At 46.9% G+C, this 19,564-nt stretch overlaps 1 protein-coding gene across 4 annotated transcripts in view; it reads left to right on the plus strand.

The window, feature by feature from the left end:
- The window catches only part of CD2AP (CD2 associated protein), a 246,503-nt gene that overhangs the window by 184,438 nt on the left and 42,501 nt on the right, over nt 1–19,564 (plus strand). For all 4 annotated transcript variants that reach the window (XM_082251739.1, XM_082251736.1, XM_082251738.1 and 1 more), the window contains exons 7-11: nt 9,725–9,812; nt 11,480–11,574; nt 11,655–11,753; nt 12,377–12,410; nt 13,799–13,867. In XM_082251739.1, the coding sequence (XP_082107865.1) occupies nt 9,725–9,812; nt 11,480–11,574; nt 11,655–11,753; nt 12,377–12,410; nt 13,799–13,867 (385 nt within the window). The remainder of the gene's footprint in view (nt 1–9,724; nt 9,813–11,479; nt 11,575–11,654; nt 11,754–12,376; nt 12,411–13,798; nt 13,868–19,564) is intronic.

Below are 19,564 nucleotides of genomic sequence, written 5' to 3' on the forward strand. Positions count from 1 at the left end.
GTCCATCTTGTGTTCCCTAAAGTATAACTTGAATGAGGGGCCATATAGAAATTTGCAGCTGGGCTTGAACAATTTTAGACTACATATTTGTATTTTAAATGCATCAGTTATTTCTAGGGCACAACAGCCCATTCATTTGAAAGGGCTGCCATGCCTCCTGAAACATAGGCAAAAGGTTATTTCAGAAATCCCAGTCCACCCCCATCCGCAGCTGGGACCACCTACACAAGTGTGAACCTAGGCGAAGGTGAGTTATTTTTCATCCTTTGGTGCCAGTTCACACATATGCAATGTGAGACATTGCATGTGATTTGCACCGCACTGCTATGCAAATCACATGCGATGCTGTGCGATGCAAATTCAGCCATACAGATTGGTCTGAATGTGATGCAAATTCAGCCATGCAAAGTCATGCAGCTCCCTTTTTTTGGTCCGCACCAGTATTGGAACGCATGAGTGTTCGCATGTCGCATGGAAAGGAGGTTTAAAGCTGAAATCCATGCTAAAAATATTGTCTAAAGAGTCATGTGCATTTTTACTTGAATCTTGATGTGCTTTGTATTGTCCTTTCCAGATCAGTGCAGTCACACAGCATGAAACCGCTCTTGCACTTTGTGTAGGAGCTTTTTATAATAAAGACTAGTCCCTGCTGCTCTCTTCTTGTGTAGGTTAACTGGTCTGGTCTCTGCCCCTCCTGTAATTTCCTACAGGCTGGCTGTAGTGGGGATGAACTGTTGGGTCCCTCTCACAGCTCTGCTCTCTGCAAAGGCTATGCTTTGCACGGTGATGGTTTTCACTACTTACAGGATAATATCAAGGTTTTAAAATTAAGTTGGTGCACAAAAAGTAGGTTTATATCCTTTTTGGCTACTGTGTACATTTTGTTGAAAGTTTTTGTCTGGAATTAAGTTCTAACTATCGAAAACCTCCATTTCGCATGTATTTTCCATGACTCTAATATCTTAATCATACATGACCCATGACTGTAGTCATAGACCAAGGGACAAAAAAAAATGTTGCTATTGTCATACCTAGTGAACATTCAGTTCATCCTACACCCTCCGTGAGACTCTAGTTTTTCGCTAGTGTCCTTAGGTGAAAGACCTCTGCCGTGGTGAGGTTTTGGCCTTTTTAAACCATTCCTTTATTTTCCAGACTCTTCTATAAAGATTTGACAGCTTTCTGCCCTGGGCTTTTTAGCAGTTTCTGGATTAATAATCCTTAGTGTTTATCTTGTGGGACCATACCTGGACCCCAGCATAGTGGGGCTGGCCTGTAACTTATGCTTGTGGCACTGGGTCCTGCATTGGGTGCTCACCATGGCACGTTGTTGCAACAAGTATAGTTAGCCACAGGGTGCTGTACAGATCTAAGGCAAAGTCCATCCTCCTTTGAGGCTGTACTATTTGTCAAGTTTCATTCAAGAGCTCTCCAATAGAACATCCTGTTCACCTGAAACAAGCATGCTCTTTCTCTTGACCTACCTGTGATTCTGTCCAGCCATGCAAGGAACTCCCTAACTTGGTAGATCTCAACCCAACACTAACCATATGGAAGTACAGTAAATCCCTACTTATGAACAGGTTCTGTTCTGGGAGCTTGTTCGTAAGTTCGTGTCCAGCAAAGATCAGCGCTTGCAGACAAAGGTTGAGAGCACTGATCAGTGTGTTCTGGTGGGGGCAGCCCCCCCTGTTCGAACACAAAGGCAAAGCATTGGCGATTGCTGCATCAACATTGCTTGTGTTGGTACAGCGATCTGTCAATTCGTTTTTCCTTCAGCCCGATGGGTTAAAACTGTGTGTGTGTACCCAGCTTTACAGGATTGGACATCGTATCTGTGAAAGTAGAATGTTTGTATGTAAGGTACTTACTGTATTCCCTATCACTGGAAAGTGAGAACAGATGTCTTACAGGTCCCCCTCATGGTCTAGGGAACGTTGTCACCTGTGGAAGCCAAGTTCTTCCTTAACTGGACCACCTTCTGCAAGGATACCTAATCAAGGTGTAGTGTTACGGGGGCGGAGCCAACGGCCGGCATGTGAGGACGTACAGGGGGAGAGCTCCGTCTGTGTGCCTGTGATCCTGCTGTTATCCTGTGCACAAACTTGGCTTCAGTTGCTGCTGGCTGCTCGGGAGGGTTCCCTGGAATCGACGGGGTGACTCCTGTGATGGTGAAGTACGGGAAGGTGCCTCCAGCGGCCCCGGGGGACAGGCTGGCTCGGTTCGCATGGGGAGCTCAAGATGGCGCCGGCCATCGGGCGGGGGAGGCGCCGATGGCGCGGGACGATGCGCACCCTGGCAGGGATGTCTGGGATGATCCAGTGGCTCCTATACCCGCTCCTATGCCTCCTAGGAAGGGAGGGAAGCAGAGGGGGCGATCGCTGGACAGACATGTGGAGTCGGTGAGTGCAGGGCTGCCGGGTTCCCCCCCCTCGGCCCCCGGGGAACCATCCTTGTCCCAGATCATGGAGGCCATACAGTTCTGCAGGTCCTCCCTTACTGAACAAATTGATAGCCTTAAGGTTGAATTCTCCTTTCTCAAACAAGATGTGGCAAAGGTGAGGGACAGGACTCATGCTGCAGAGAGGAGGATTACTGATGTGGAAGCTGTACTGAGACCTATGGAGACAACGGTGCAGGTCTCTAAACAACATATATCTGATCATACATTGAAGCTGGCTGACATGGAGGATCGCATGCGCCGCAATAATCTCAGATTTGTGGGTTTTCCTGAGGGTGCGGAAGCTGGGAAGCCGGAGGACTTTTTGGAGGGATGGTTAAAGGCGAACATGGATTCCGCTACTTTTACCAGACTGTTTGCCATTGAGAGGGCCCATAGGATACCTGCCAGGGCTCCCCCGAGGGGGGCTATCCCTCGCTCTTTGATTGCGAAGCTGCTACACTTCCGGGACAGAGAGAACATTCTGAGGGTGGCACGCAATGGCCCTCCGTTGGAGTATAATGGCTACCGCATTTCCATTTATCCTGACTTTTCGGCGACTACGCAGAAGCAGCGTGCTAGCTATCAGCCGGTGAAGAGGCGCCTTAGGGAGCTCAACTTGGGGTACAGCGTGCTGTACCCGGCTAAGCTGCGGGTGCTGGATGGGGGCAAGACCCATTTCTTCAACAACCCTATGGAGGCGACTGAGTGGCTGGATGCGAGGGGATCCTGAAGGAGTTTTTTGTTTTTTTGGTCTGGAGGCTGATTGGGACTGAAGCTTGTCAACTGGAGTTTGTGCACCTACATGTGGAACTGTTTTTTTTGCAGGCGGACAGACGGACTCTTTTTGGTTGGTTCGATTTTTGCTGCTCCCCTTCCCCTTTTTTTTGGGGGGGTTTGTATTGTTGGATTTTTTGGTCGGGGAAAAAGAGAAGGGTTTTTTTTTTCCTTTTCCTGGCCATTCCCTTTGCCGCCCCTGGTCTCCCTGTAGTTTTTTTTTGCAGGGGGGGAGGGGACCGGCTGTGTTTTTTGTTTTTTTTTTTTTCGGAGACTGAGAGACTGCCTATGTTGGGTTACTAGGTCTTTGGGACTGGAGTTGGGGTGTATGGTCCTCTTTTAGGAGAGGGACTCTGCCTGTTTGTACTGTTGGGTGTTACGGGATGAGGCACTTGGCGGGTTGGGGCTGGGTGCAGGGGGGGGGGGTGGGAAGGGAGTTGGGACGGGTTTTTGTTTTGTTTTTTTCATTTCAGGTGACCAGGGAGGCTTTACTGTGGCCAGGACTTGTGGGGGGGCATATGATTACTGTGATGCTGTGTTGGGGGGTTCTCTGGGGCTCGGGGGTGAGGTTCCTGGAGCTTTTGCTTGGCGGTAGGGCCCTGGATGGGGTCAGGGGCGGGAGCCTTCTGCTTGCGGTACATTCAGATGATGGCTGAGCGGCTGAAATTGGTGTCCTGGAATGTCCGGGGCTTGAACTCTAAGTTCAAACGTTCGTTGATTTTTGATTATTTGAAAACGCATAAGCCTCATTTGATTCTGTTGCAGGAGACTCATTTGCAGGGCTCCAGGATCCTCTCCCTAAAAAGGGCACATATTGCTCAGGGGTATCACTCTACTTATTCTTCCTATGCTAGGGGGGTCTCCATTTTAGTTACAAAAGCGTTGCCCATAACGGTGCGCACTGTTAAAACGGATGTGTTTGGGAGATATGTCATTCTGGTTTTTAAGGTTTGCCTGAGGGTGCTAACTATTGTGAATGTGTATCTGCCTCCTCCATTCTCCCTGGCTCTCCTTGACGAGATATTTCAAGCAGCTATGGAGGTGGCGGAGGGTCTGGTGTTTTTTATGGGGGATTTCAATGCTGTCTCGAATCCTGAACTAGACAGGCTGAGAGCTGTGGCTGGTTCTCCGGCCCCCCTTGCGGGGTGGTTGACCACTTATGGCTTTCGGGATGTGTGGAGATATGCGCACCCGTTGGCTAGAGAGTACTCGTGCTACTCGGAGACGCATAAATCGTTGTCTCGGGTGGACACGGTACTTGCTGAAGAGGCGGGGTTGGGCCTGGTGGACTCGGTGGAATATTTACCTAGAGTTCACTCGGATCATTCCCCCCTGGCCCTCTCTCTTCGGGTGGGTTTTCGGGATGGGGTTCGTCAGTGGAGGATGGAGGCCAGTTGGTTGCAGGAGGAATACATAAAAATAGCCTGTTCCAAAGCCATAGCTGCCTATTGGGGGGAGAATGGGGGGTATGGGGAGGTCCCGCTTCAATGGGAGGCGTTTAAGGCTACTTTGCGGGGGGTTTACATGACTGAATTAAAAAGTTTTAAACGTCAGCTGGCCTCTACGAGGGTGGAGAAGGAGTTGGAAGTTTCCGGGGCGGAAGAGCACTATGTGGATGCTCCAGACCCAGCTGGGTTGCTTAGGTGGAGACAGGCGACTAGGGACTTACAACTGTTCCTGACTGACCGGACGACTAGGACGATGTTGGCCCAGAGGAGGAGGGTATTTGAGTTTGGGGACAAAAATGGGCGATTGTTGGCTTTCCTGGCCCGCTCGGATCGGGTTCCGGTGCATGTGGGGTGTGTTCTGGGGGAACAGGGACGGGAGGTGACGGATCCTGCTGGTATCCTCCGGGAGTTTGCCAAATATTATGAGGACTTGTACAAGTCCTGCTCGATTAGGGAGCAGTCGGAGCTGGATGATTATCTGCAGGGTGTTGAGTTCCCGCAGTTGTCGGAGGAGGACAGGGGCTTTTTGGATAGGGGGTTTTCGGTGGGGGAGATTGAGAAGGCAGTTGCGTCCTTCTCCCCCAGGAAATCCCCCGGCTTGGACGGTCTGCCGTCGGAATGGTATCACACCTTCCGGGATGTCTTGTCTCCCCGTTTGCTGTCTCTGTATAACTCTGCGAGGGAGGGTGGGGTTCTTCCCCCTTCTATGAGGGAAGCGCTGGTGGTCCTTATTCCGAAACCCGGGAAGGATCTCCGGGAATGTGGGGCGTACAGACCAATCTCGCTGATTAATGTAGACACCAAAATTTTGGCGAAGGTCCTGGCTTTAAGGTTACAGACGGTTATCCTGAAATTGGTTAAGGCGGATCAGACGGGGTTTATGCCGGGGCGGTGTGCGCAAATGAATGTGCGGAGACTTTTTGTTAACCTTCAGGCAAAACACGACGTGGTTGGGGAGAGGGTTGTGGCTTCTCTGGATACACAAAAGGCCTTCGACTCCGTCGAATGGCAATATCTTTTTAGGGTGTTGGAGGCGTACGGTTTTGGCCCTATCTTTCGGTCGTGGGTGCGGTTATTGTACACAGAGCCTACGGTGAGGGTTAGGGTGAATGGGCAGATCTCTGAATCTTTCCGGATGCATAGGGGGACCAGGCAGGGGTGCCCTTTGTCGCCCCTGCTGTTCGCCCTGGCTATGGAACCTTTGGCTATGAGGTTGAGGGAGAGTATGGTCTTTCGTGGCTTGCGGGTGGGTCACATGGAAGAGCGCGTCTCTCTATATGCGGACGACATGCTCTTGTATTTGCAGGATCCGGGGCCTTCTTTGAATTATGCCATCCGAGTGATTCAGGAGTTCGGGGAGTTCTCGGGCTTTTGTATCAATTGGACCAAATCTTCCTTGTTTCCCTTGGACGAAGGGGTTGTGGCTCCGGCTGGGTGCCCCATCCCTTAGACCGATTCGTTTAAGTACTTGGGGATTGTGTTTCAGCTCCCGATCTCCAGGTTTCTGGAGAATAATCTTGTTCCGATAGTGAATGCTTTTAGGGATAGAGTGGAGCGGTGGCGGTCGCTCCCCCTCTCGCTGCTGGGCAGAGTTAACATTTTTAAAATGATATTTTTGCCCAAATTTTTGTATGTACTCTCTAATGCCCCGGTCTATGTTCCTAGAGGGGTGTTCCGGAGGATAGATGCTATTCTTACTACTCTGCTTTGGGGTAATAAACCTTCTAGAGTGGCCTTGTCGGTGCTCAAATGCCCGGTGGCGAGAGGGGGACTGGCGGTGCCGGATCTGCGTTCTTATTATTTTGCTTCGCAGTTGGTCTTCCTACATTGGAGATATTTTCCGCAGGTGCCTAACGCAGCGGTTGAGGTGGAGGCGGCCCTGGCCTCCTCCTTTGAATCGCTGATTAATGTCCTATATCGGGGGGGGGCTCCTGGGCGGGACCTGGGGTCGGTGATGCGTTTGCCGGGGAAAATCTTTCGGCTTTGTGCCGCGCGGATCGGGGACGATTCTTTGGTGACTTCGCCGAATAGCCCTTTGTGGTTTAATCCGGCGCTGAAGGAGTTTGTCCGTATGCAAGATGGGGGTAGTTGGGCTAGATATGGTCTGAAGTACCTACATCAGCTCTTCTATCAGGGTAGGTTGGTGTCCTTCACACAGCTGAGGGAGACCTTTGGGATCCCCGGGACGTGGCGCTTCAGGTACTTACAACTTCAGCACGCGGTGCGGGTGCAGTTTGGGGGGGGGGGTTGTGGTTTTGACTAACCCCTCGCTCGAAGCTCTGTTAATGGATCCGGAGCCGATGAAACGGATTTCCAGATACTACGGGGCGCTGTGTCCTGGGGGTTCTGGGGCAGTGGATAGGGCCAGGGCTAGGTGGGTGACCTTTATTCCTGACTTGACCGAGGAGCAGTGGGAGGAGGTATTGGAGAATTATTTGGGCACGGTTATTTCTTCGACCGACAAGATGATACAGCTGAGATATCTACACCAGACCTACTATACTCCGGTTCGTCTGTTCTCTATGCGTAAGAGGGATACTGATTTGTGCCACAAGTGTTCGGGAGATCGAGGCTCCTTTCTGCATATGGTCTGGGACTGCCCTAAGGTGCGACCACTGTGGTCTCAGGTTACGAAATTTATTGCGGATAGCTTTGGTCTCCCGAATATTTGTTCTCCCCTGGTGTGTTTACTGGGGGTCGTGGAGGTGGAGGGTCTAGATATGGCCACCAAGCTGTTTCTCCGCATTCTTTTTTTCTGCGTTAGGAAATTGATCGCCAGGAGTTGGATCTATACTGCGGAGTTGACTCTTGGGATGTGGATACGGGTGGTGAATGCCGACATTGTACTGTACAGGATGACTTATGAGGCTAGGGGGTCACCTAAGAAGTTTAGGAAGGTGTGGTACCGATGGGTGGACTCGGAGGCTACTTTAGTGGAACCGCAGGTTAATGGTTAGGATGGGTCTGGAGCGATATGGGGGGCGGATTGAGGCTTAGATCATTCCCCTGATGTGTGACTGTTGAGTGATTGGTGTGCTCTGCCACGGACCTGGTGGATTGGTATGGGGGGTTTCTCTGGGTTGTCACCTGTGGGGGGTTTGTTCAGATGGCCAGCTCGCCTGCTCCTCCTAAGGGAGTGTGGGTGGGGAGGCCTGGTTCTTGGTTCTGGGCTGAGGGGTGGGGGGTTCCGGGATGTTGTTTTTCTTTAAAAATGCAAAACTTGGGGTCCTACTGGGCGCATGGTTAGTGCGAGCTGATCGGCGGCTGTCTGAGGGGTTTTTGCCTTTTTTACTGTATACCATATGTGTTATGGAACATTTTTTGTTTCTGGATGTTTACCCCTTGGAGGCTGTTGTGCTATGCTGGTTATGTAATGTTTCTGTTGCACTGTGTGCCTAAGTTGGACTTCAATAAAAATCTTTTTCAAAAAAAAAAAAAAAAAAAAAAAAGGTGTAGTGTTACAGTGCCACAGCTGTTGCTTTCAAGGGAGCTTGAGGAGTCTTAGAGCAATGAAAGAAACAGACCAGATAATTTAATGGACTGAAATTGGCTTTCTCTGCAGTCCACATAACAGTAGTGGAAACCTGGAATGCGGATAATGTCAGCCACCTTTGCCTGGATCAAGGTGTAATGGGCCCTTCACCCAGACATCTTCAATCTCTTATGTCACACATAGGAGAATCCAGATTTAGATATCCAAGCCTACAGATTCAACAACAGACTATCGCTGTAGCCAGGAAGAAGGATCCTCTAGCACCTAGCCTTGGGGGCCTTGATAATTTCCCGTTCCCAATTCAGGCTAATATACATCTTAAGTGTGAATTATGCCTCGTCTGCTCAATAAGAGAGCTCACGGGAGCAGAACGGTGATTCTAATTGCATCAAACTGACCTGAAAGAACCTGGTACACAGAAATTCTCAGATTTCTAGCAGATGACCCCTGGCTACTTCCCAACAGGCAAGAACTACTATCTCAAAGCCATCTATTCCATCCTGCTTCAGTCTCTGGCTTTTACAGCATGGCTGTTGAAACCCTAGTCTGGTTGTGTCTGTCCTGCAGAAACCACTCAGGAGAGAGGCTGGACAGAGCTGTGCACATGTAAACAATGTAGAGCTCCGTGGAGTAAAATCCATCACTTTCCTTAGTAAAATCAGCGCACACCGTTCACAAAAACACTGATTAGGCACACATTTAACCATGTGATTGCCCTAGATGCTTAACCCCTTTCCAGCCAGTGTTCTAAAGTACAGTGACAGTGTATATCTTTAGCACTAATCACTGTATAAGTGTCACTGGTTCTCACAAACTGTCAAGTGTCAGATTGTTTGCCGCAATATCGCAGTCTCGCTATAAGTCGCTGATCAATGACATTACTACTAGTATAAATAAATAAAATAAATGATTCCAGTATATCCCATAATTTGTAGATGCTGTAGCTTTTGCACAAACCAATATACGCTTATTGGGATTTTTTTTTTACCAAAAGTATGTAGCAGAATACATATTGGCCTAAATTATTGAAGAAATTTGTTTTTTTTTTCTATTTTATTAGGTATGTTTTATAGCAGAAAGTAATAAATATTTGGTGTCCCCCCCCCCCCCCCTCCAAAATCTTCAGTCTTTTTTTTGTTTATAATGCAAAATATAAACACAGAGGTGATCAAATACCACCAAAAGAAAGCTGTATTTGTGGAGAACCGGCAATTGTCAGTTAAAATAACGCAGTGCCATTGTCTTCCTGAGGTCAATTGGTTAATGCATTGGAAAAAAAAAAAAAAAAAACCTAAAAAGGACATATTAATACAAAGTTGTATTCATTTTTGCCTGTTATATCGAACTGGAGTTTGGTCTTACCATCAGCCTGATGTATGTATCATTTGTTGGAGTAACAGCTTGTGTGATATGGAAATGCTGCAATTACCACGAAAAAAATGCTTTAAGAAATGGTTACCTTCCTTTACGTTCATAAAAATTAGCAAATGACCCACAATAATTTACCTACTGCATGCATTATATTTTAATGACTAATCCCTGCTGACTATCGCATCTGTTTTGCAGCCATCACCTACTCCACTACCAGCAGTAAAGGCATCTCGCACACTAAGCTCAGATCTACCAAAAACCGAGATTGACGGCAAACCAAAAGGTGGGGAGGTTTGTGCGAATGGCACTGTCTTTATGGAAACTCTTACATATTCAATCTACTACTTGGTTGTTAAGACTTGAGTCTACCCAATGCCTTTGTTCACTGTTTTAACTGCCTAATCATTTATAATTCTGCTTGCCCAGTCTCCTAATCCATGGTTGGAGATTGGAGCCATGCTATAGGAGAGGGTCCACTAGAGACGAATTACATGAGATTGCTAGAGATTAGTGATTTTACAATCCCTTTACAAATTAACACTGAATACCAAAGGACCACACTCCAACCACCAAAGGGTTGATTACCATGGTAAATTACAAACCAAACTCATTTGCAGACGCAGATATTTAAGTTCCCTAGGACCTGGCAGATTTTCTATTAACAAGATTTTGCTGGTTTTACAGGGAAGTCTAACTATGATCTTTATTGCATAAATACATTGGTCCAGCTTGGACCAATGTAAGTATTCCAAAACTGAGTGGCTGCTGTTGAAGCAGACAATCGCTGTAGCAGTCATGGCTACTACTGTGACTACTGCAGTCTTCCAGGTCCTATACTGAGTGGCTTTCCTTCTGCATAGTGAACATATAATTGCTTGCTTGACACTGCTGCCATTCACAGAACATGTATTTTTCTTTTCACCAAATACAAGGCATTTTTTGATAGGACAAGGTCTAGATTGTGATGTAACCACCTCATCCAACCTGAGAGCTTGTATTCATTTAAAAAAAAAAAAATACAGGACATTTTTTGGCTGTGAATCAAGCGACCCTCTGTGTTCATCAAATAGAATAGAATCTGCTCAGCACAGTACCCAGATAGCAACAGCTACTACAATGAATGTCCACTTCCCCAGCGGCCCATCAAGTATGAGATATGTATTTTTACAGATGCAGATGTAGTACAGTCAAAAAGAATTCAATAAGGAGTCCCTGAAATAAAATTAAAAACCGTATTTAAATGTTTAGCTCCTTATACCTGGAGCCAAGGTCCATAGATCAGTGTAGTGTATTTCTTTTTAATGGGCATTGTTATAGAGGAGTATACGGCCAGAGCATAAGCTTGGCCACTGGAGGATGGTGTCACTCAGACTTGGCTAGTTCTATGTGTGTTTAGTGTTAGAATGGGTTTTATGGGTAGATAAAAGTTGGGGGGGTATAAGGATTAGGGCAGTGGCAAGGATGGGTGTGAGAGAAGACTCTGCCAGAGAGAACAAAGAGAAGGCAAGAGGGAAAGAACAGACCTGGCAGGTTTTCATTGTGCAGCCTCCAATCCTTTCGCAGGCCGTATTCTAGGTGTCCCACATGCACTAGGTCCAGGCATATGCCATAACTGCCCTGTGTCAGGCTTGGCACATGCATTTGAGACGGTTGTCATCTTCTGTGATGTGCATTTGCGATTATGTACCGTTTTAATCACCATAGCGTGTAATGGTGTCCCCAGATGCAAGGGCCAGATTTAAAGCAGGTTGGGAACACGAAGGAGCCCTGGAGACACTGGATAGTGTACTCTTCTGGACAATGGTTTTTGTGTTTTTAGATGCCGCAGAGAGCAGAGTCCTATTCAAACTACACCTAAAGTTGCACCAATTCTTCACAACAATTCAGGTTCTATTTCTTATTGCATACTGTTCAGAAAAGCGTTTTGTTCATTCTCTACTTTTCCCACAGCCAAAGAGATATGCAGAGCCTTGTATGCCTACGATGCAATCAATGAGGATGAGCTTAGTTTTAAAGAAGGTGACACAATCAACTTAATAAATAAAGTAAGTTGTCTCACAGTAGCAAATACCACCAAAGTACCGTATGTTACCTCTGAGAACTGAAGCCCGTTCTTTGTTTACAGGATACTGGAGATCCTGGTTGGTGGAGAGGAGAGCTCAATGGAAAAGAAGGAGTTTTTCCTGACAACTTTGCTACTATAATTCATGATTCAGAAAAGGAAGTAAGTGTTCATTGTTCTTATTATCCATTGTAGAAATTCAGAAGAAGAAATTCTTCAACAGTACATGCAGTTTTATTTAGAGAGATATCCCTTTTAAACTGTGTCCCTATCATAACCAACCCTTGTTCCACTGTTAATGTTCCTTGTTGGACGATGTCAGGCCTTTTCAAGACTATAACATTCTTACTGGGCATTTCATCTTCAATTTTGGCTTCCCTAGCAGGTTTCATCTCAAGGTGGTGTAAAAAAATCTCTTATTTCTGACAACCTTTCAGCCCCATTGTGTCTGTGATGATTTTCTTTTATCCAGGTCTAGCTAGTAGTAGTCACATTTCATATAGACTTCTGTAATGTAGTTTCACTCCTTCCAGCTGGCTTCCTCAGCCATTATGCTCACATGCATACCGGCGTTTAGCCTTATCAAATCACCATGGGTGTTAAAGGCCAATCTCCTGTTTAAAATTCTGTGAGGTTTAAAGACTCACAGAAGAAGCCAAGCTTTGGCCCTGCTTATCCTTAATAACATTGATACAGTACCAAAGAATGCACATTGATTGTATTTAGGGAATTTGATATTTGATAACCTGTACTTCCTGTTCTAGTTGTTGTTTGTTGTCTTACAGAAGCCAAAGAAGCCTCCACCTCCGAAAAGTATGGGTAGGTATTATTGGCTGCTTATACTGGGTTATCGGGTTTCCTACAGCTAGACTGAGCACTCTTAATTGAAGTGCTTTAGAGAACCCTAAAGCATTTGAATAAATATACATAAAGATATTACCTCTGCAGGTTGTCCTGCAGACCATCCAACCATGCTGCGCTTCTATTGTTTTTTTTTTTTTTTTTTTTTTTTTTATATCCTACCAGTTTTATTGCAAGTAGTGTAAATCCACAAAGCCGGACAGTGACACATGAGGTGTTTCTCTCTAAGAGGGTCTTGGTCATAAATGTGACCTACATTACTAATCCCCTGCTGAGGAAAAATGCATCACATTTATTGCCTAATTTTTTATTTCTGGGTGGCAGACCTGCCGATCTATCACCTGTGATTCCCAGTGGTTCAAAGGTAAAATTGGCTGAAAATTGCCACATGTATAGCCAGCTTTAAGAAAGCTGAGAAACTGGTAGAAAAGTATTGCAATTAAATTCCATTTACATAAATCCGATGGATGACTCCACCCACCAGCATTCCGCTGTACCAAATGTTGGATATGATTTTAAAAGGCCTCCTAAGTCCTACCCCTCAGCGCCCATTACTGTGTATGCGTGCATTTTTTAATGTGCATCGTGCTAGAGAAAATTATTCAGTTTTTGGGCACCTACTGAGCTTCAAGGTACCAAAAAAACCTGACCTGAATTTATGGGAAAGCAGCCCCCAACAATCTGTGTAGTCACATCTCTGTATTGCTCTGCATTGACATGTGATAGGGACCCATTAGTATTTCCCCATATTGTGTGTACATATGTGCACAAGTGTGAAGTCTGCCTTAGTATGCTCTGATCCCAGTGACCTGTATATAAGGGTGCACGCACATTGCGCATTGGTTGATCGGGTGCGATTGTTCGCCCTCTTCACTCCCTCATGGGTCTCCTCTTACACTGTGTAATCGAGACCACCATGATACCGGTTTCCATTCCCATTGATATATGGAAAGTTCTTTACGCAAACAGATTGCGCTCTCACTCAAGTGAACTGTATTAGACCAAGACCACCTCTTCCAAGAGGTCCCAGGCATGGTATACTTAACTGTTCCTGGGCACGATCTGGAACACTCACAGTACACAGAGGAACCAGACCAAGGGGGTGAACTGTGCCCCTGGTATGAATAAAACTGTCAGTGTGTGTTCAACCTTAATGTAACATATAATAGTGTAACACAAATAACTTTTACATTTTGGCATCAAACAAATAATTTCCATCACACAATAAAGGGGATCATTGTTGATACCTTAATCTTCCATTTTGAGTCACCTTTAGTGGGTTTTAAGGAGTTTTTGTGAGCATTTGAGTTTTGTATATTCACTTTTACTGTTCTTTTTCTTGTTAGTGCCAAAGCCAGAACTTCGTCTTGGAGACAAAAGGTTCACCTCCACCAAATCGGAAGAGAAAGAGAAAGGTAAATTTGTTTTTTTTTTTGTTTACCTGTCTACTTTAGTACTGTTCTGCTCATTCACAGTACATTAAGGGTCCTTTCACACCATACAGCATATGAAAATGAACTGAAAAAGCATGCGCAGTAACGTGCATTTGCAATCGTTTTTATGCACATTGAGGTTTATTTGCATTAATGTGCGTTGCAGTCTGAACAAGGCGCATAGAAAACCCTTGTGCCCTTGAAGTGACGACAATTTATTTGGTTTTACATAGTGTGAATGAGCCCTAAACAAAACTGTCAGCCATTTTAACCAGTTTCAGACTGCCCACTGCATATATACTGTGGCAGGGTGGCCCGGCTGTGCAAAATCACATACATGTAAGTTACTATGCGCATGCGATCTAGGGGGCGCGCACATGCTGCCAGAGCGCCACTCCCGCTGTGATTGGACAGAGCAAGGACCAATCAGTGGGTTCGGCGGCCATCGATCGTTCATTTGAAAGGCAGAACAGCGTTCTGCCTAGGTTAGCAAGGCAAACAGCTAAAACACTAGCTCTCTTTTACTCCCTGACAGAACAGCGAAGCAGAAACACAGATCCCTCTTTTCGTCTAGTGCATCCATTCATCCCACAGTTAGAAAGCACTCCCTAGGAGCACACTTATCCCCTTGATCGCCCCTGGTGTTAACCCTTTCCCTGCCAGTGTAATTTATACTGTGAAAGTGCATTTTTTTAAATTTTTTTTTTGCACTGATCAATTTATTAGGGTCACTTATTGTCAGATTTGTCCGCTGCAATGTCGAAGTACTGCTAAAAATCGCTGATCGCCTCCAATACTAGTAAAAATAATAAAAAAAAAAATAAAAAGTCAAATCTATCTCCATAGTTTGTAGACACTATAAATTTTGCGCAAACCAATCAATATAAACTTATTAGGATTTTTTTTTTTTTTCTTGTTCTTCAACGGCCGCAGTTTTCTGACGCATACCAGTAAGGTTATACTGCTCTCTACAGGAGTAGGACACTAGACAGAAAAAAAGTTCTGGCTACGCCTATGGGCAGTCCCAGAGGGTACATCCTCTCTTCCTGCATAGGATGTCAGTTTTAATCTGTCTAGTCAGGAGTAAGGACCTACTAGGATCTCTGGTCCTGGCAAAGTTTTTTCTAGTTAATTTTTTTTAGTTAACTTTTTCTTTAATTTTTCCTGTGAAATCTACAAGTAACTATGCCGGATCTGGTCGAGGGGCTGGATGTATAGATCCAGTGGTCACCCCAGCCGGCCAACGAGCACGTGCAGGCCTTAGCTCCACGCTGGGTCGGCCGTGACATAATCCCACTGGACAGAGACTGGCTCTGCGAGTTAAACCTCTCACCAGGTCGCACACGACCGGGTCTAGCCCTGAGTCGCAGCGTTCCTATTTGTCCGACAGCCCCCCACTTCGGCAGAGAGGGGTTCTGTCAGGAGATGGCGCCCGCCTGTGTTCCTGGTATGGAAAATAAACCACCCTCTACCCCTGGCTCATTTTCGGGTGGACGCGGGCCCCTCCCTAGGACGGTCGGACCCTCACAGTCCCGGGTTCCCCTCTGTCCTGTCACACACCCCCTCCTCTACATGCCCCTGGGGGCTGCTGGGCCTACTTCCGGGGGCTGGGACCGCGTTTCCAGGCCGAATGTGGGATCGGGGGGTGTGATGGCGGACGACCAATCGTGTTGGGGGTGGGGGGGTGTCTCGGTCTGTGCCTCCAGGACCCACCTGCTTATCGATCCCGCTGTGGAGTCTGGGGGGTCCCACTGAGGGTCCTCAGTTGCTCTGCAGGCCGCGCAGAGCCGCCATTTCTTGTAGCGACATGTGCTGGGGAGATCGGCGGGCATCTTGGTACACCCGGAACACCATTTTGCAGTGGATTCTTCTGCTAGGAATCTGTATGGCAGTTCCTGGAGACATTGTTCTGTGAGTGGAGCCCCTCCCTATACCCTGGGCGGTTTCTCTGCACATTTCCTTTTTGGAGAGCTTACTGCTGACACGTGCAGACGTTCTGGGCCTGCTGCTTCATTTTGGTACAGTGAGTCTGGGGGTCTCTTTCTCTCTCTCTCTCTGCTGGGGGACTCCAGCACACTGCCTGACCTTCGGGGGTGCTGTAGCACAGTGGAACTTTTTAAAAAAAATAAAATTAATCATTTCTGACATTTTTTTTCAGCTTTTGCTGACGGGGTCCCCTGGTGCAACATGGACCCTAAAGATTCACAGGGTGTTGGCTCCGATCCTGGCGCTGCTACGGCAGCAGGGGATATTGGTCTTGGGTTTTCTAGACAATCTCCTTCTCTGGGCGGAGTCCCCTACGGTGCTGGAAATAAATTTGGAAATCGCCATGAGATCTCTGGAGGAGTTTGGGTGGATTCTGAATCTTCAGAAGTCGTCCTTGGTCCCTTCTAGGAGACTGGACTACCTGGGCCTGACTCTGGACTCATCCTCAGCCAGGGTTTTTCTTCCTCCGGAAGAAATCCAAAAACTCAGATCGCGGTTCGGTTTTTGCTGTCCAGCAAATAGTCGAGCAAATGGTCGTCCCTTTGGATCAGTATGTGAGTACTGGGACTGATGGTGTCCTCCTTTGAGGTGGTCCCCTTCGCTGTCCCTGGACAATCAGATCCAGCTGAGCCAGGTGACCAGGGAGTCCCTGATCTGGTAGCTTCGGTCCCCCATGTTCAAGCAAGGAAAATCCTTCCTCCCTATATATTGGACACTTGTTACCACGGATGCAAGCCTGTCCGTGTGGGGGAATTTTCGGCAGGATATCTGCACAGGGAGTCTGGTCCCTGGAGGAATCCAGCTTACCGATCAATGTCCGGGAGCTGAGAGCGATTCGGCTTTGCCTAGTCCACTGGACTGAGCACCTGCAGGATTGTCCAGTGCACATTCAATCGGACAAGGAACAAAGGTTTGTTGTATGGGCCCTTCCGTGGAATACAGCAGACTTTAAGTGAGACACTGCACTTCGGCAGCACTGGAGAGGAGAAGCTGCTCTGAAAGTGCAGTAGGCTCTGAGTATTTATTAGGTTAAAAGTGTAAAAGCACTCACATTTGGTAAATGTGACATGGGCATAGCAAATATCTGTCTGGAGTCTTCCTATCCACTGTGCTGAGTGGTTGCAATGAGGACATCCGGTGATCCGCTTCCTGTAGATGCGTCCTTTTGTCTGTGTCTCAGCTGAGTCGGCATGAGATTTCCTGAAGGCAGGGTGGGGACACAGCAGCCGGTGTCCAATAGAGCGGGTGGTGGGCGGTTACATGTTTCGGAGCCCATCTCCTTCGTCAGACCTCCACCCGCTGGAGGTAAAAGGACATTTATATATGCAACTGAAATCGTTATTACATGGGACAGGTGCATTCAGGCAGAAGATAAATGGATAGGAAATTTATACCAGCATGTGCATACCCCTGAAAGCTGGTAACCATTGCACAATTATCGCACATGTGAATACTACATTACCATGTTAAAAAAATGTAAATATTTAAAAAATGTATAAAAAAATAGAAATATATATATAAAAAAAAAAAAAAAATATATATATATATATATATATATATATATATATATATATATATATATATACTCACACACACACACACGTGTATATGTTGCCTATATAAATGTCCTTTTACCTCCAGCGGGTGGAGGTCTGACGAAGGAGCTGAGCTCCGAAACATGTAACCGCTCTATTGGACACCGGCCACTGCGTCCCCACCCTGCCTTCAGGAAATCTCATGCCGACTCAGCTGAGAAACAGACGAAAGGACGCATCTACAGGAAGCGGATCATCGGATGTCCTCATTGCACCCACTCAGCACAGCGGATAGGAAGACTCCAGACAGTTCTTTGCTATGCCCATGTCACATTTACCAAATGTGAGTTCTTTTACACTTTTAACCTAATAAATACTCAGAGCCTACTGCACTTAGAGGCGCCTTGTCTTTTTATCTTATTCAATCGGGCAATGCCACGGCTGTGGCTTATGTCAATCACCAAGGGGGCACCAAGAGTGTCCTTGCGGCCTTGGAAGTGGCAGGCATTCTTTGTTGGGCAGAGCGCTTTCCCTCAATCTGGAGGTGTTCCAGCAGTTGTGCCTTTGTTGGGGCACTCCAGATGTAGATCTGTTGGTGTCTCGGATCTACAGGAAAGTGCAGAGGGTTGTGGCCCGCTCCCGGGACCCTCTGGCAGATGCCGCAGACACACTGGTGGCCCCCGTGGGGTCAGTATCAACTGGTGTATGCCTTTCCTCTGCTCAAGTTGGCTGCCAAGACTTCTTCGCAGGATCGAGGTGGAAGGGATTCCGGTCATTTTTGTGGCTCCGGTCTGGCCTTGCTGAGCTTGGTACGCCGACCTGGTCAGGCTAGTCGCAGACGCTCCTTGGAGACTTCCTCTCAGGGAGGATCTACTGTCTCAAGGGCCAATCTTCCATCCTGCTTCACGGTTGCTGGCTGTGAGGACTTGGTTGTTGATAGCCAGGTGCTGAAGGACAGGGGGTTGTCTGCTTCAGTGATTACCACTCTGCTTAAAGCGAGAAAAGCAACTTCTAGGAAGTTCTATCATCGTATGTGGAAGTCGTACATTGCGTGGTGTGAGTCTCTTGGGGTTCACCCTCGTTCTTACTGTGGAGTTGATCAAAAGTTGGCCTTGAGTACTATCAAAGTTCAGGTTTCGGCCTTGGCGATTTTTTTTTTTTTTCCCCAGAGGCCATTAGCCACCCAGTTCCTGGTGTGTAACCTCATCCAGGGGGTGCAACATTTGGTACCTCCAGTGCGACGCCCGTTGCCTCCTTGGGACCTTAATTTGGTGCTGTTAGTTCTTCAGAAACCTCCCTTTGAAAGTATCTGGGAGGTTCCCCTACTTACTTTATCCCAGAAGGTGGCCTTCTTGGTGGCTATCACCTCTGTGCGCAGTGTGTCGGAACTGGCGGCGTTGTCCTGTCGGTCTCCCTACCTGGTGGTTCATAGGGATAAAGTGGTACTTTGTTAGCCTCCGTCCTTTGTTACCGAAGGTGGTTTCTAGTTTTCACTTAAACGATTACGTTGTATTACCATCTTTGTGTCCTTAGCCAAATACATCCTAAGGAATATGCACTGCATACTCTGGATTAGGGTTCGACCGATATCGTTCTTTCGTTGCCGATACCGATATTTTGGCCATTGCATATTGGTATCGGCCGATGTGGGCCAATATTTTGACCATTTAAAGCTATGCAAAATAAACATAATTTTCGACACATCTGTTACTGAACATGTTAATGTTAACATTAAGGGCTCGTTCTTCACACCTTAACTGCATAAAAACTGAAAGGAAAACCGCACTTGCAGGGACATCAGTTTCACATCATCTGATTTTGAATGATGCATAAACTGCTGCAGTAGTGCACTCACTGCAATCCACTCCAATAATTTTAAATCACTACTGCAGTGCAGTCAGTGCAAAACATCTTGATAAAAAGCTAGACAAACAGCTAGACAGTAGATTGGAGTCAGTGAACTTACATTGTTTGTGCACGTGTTGCACACTGCTGCTGCTTTTCCTGGAGATGGAGGTGAGAAATAGTCCAAGACCACACTTTTAATTTTTCTATCTGCGTCCAGCTCCATTGAAATTTGAAGGACACTACTGAAATTGAATAAAGGCTTAAAAAAAAAAACTGTCTGGCTGGTACCCTGTGGTGGGTGGGTGGCTGG

This window comes from Pelophylax lessonae (assembly GCF_965119305.1).
Source record: "Pelophylax lessonae genome assembly, chromosome: 3".
Taxonomy (NCBI): Eukaryota; Metazoa; Chordata; class Amphibia; order Anura; family Ranidae; genus Pelophylax; species Pelophylax lessonae.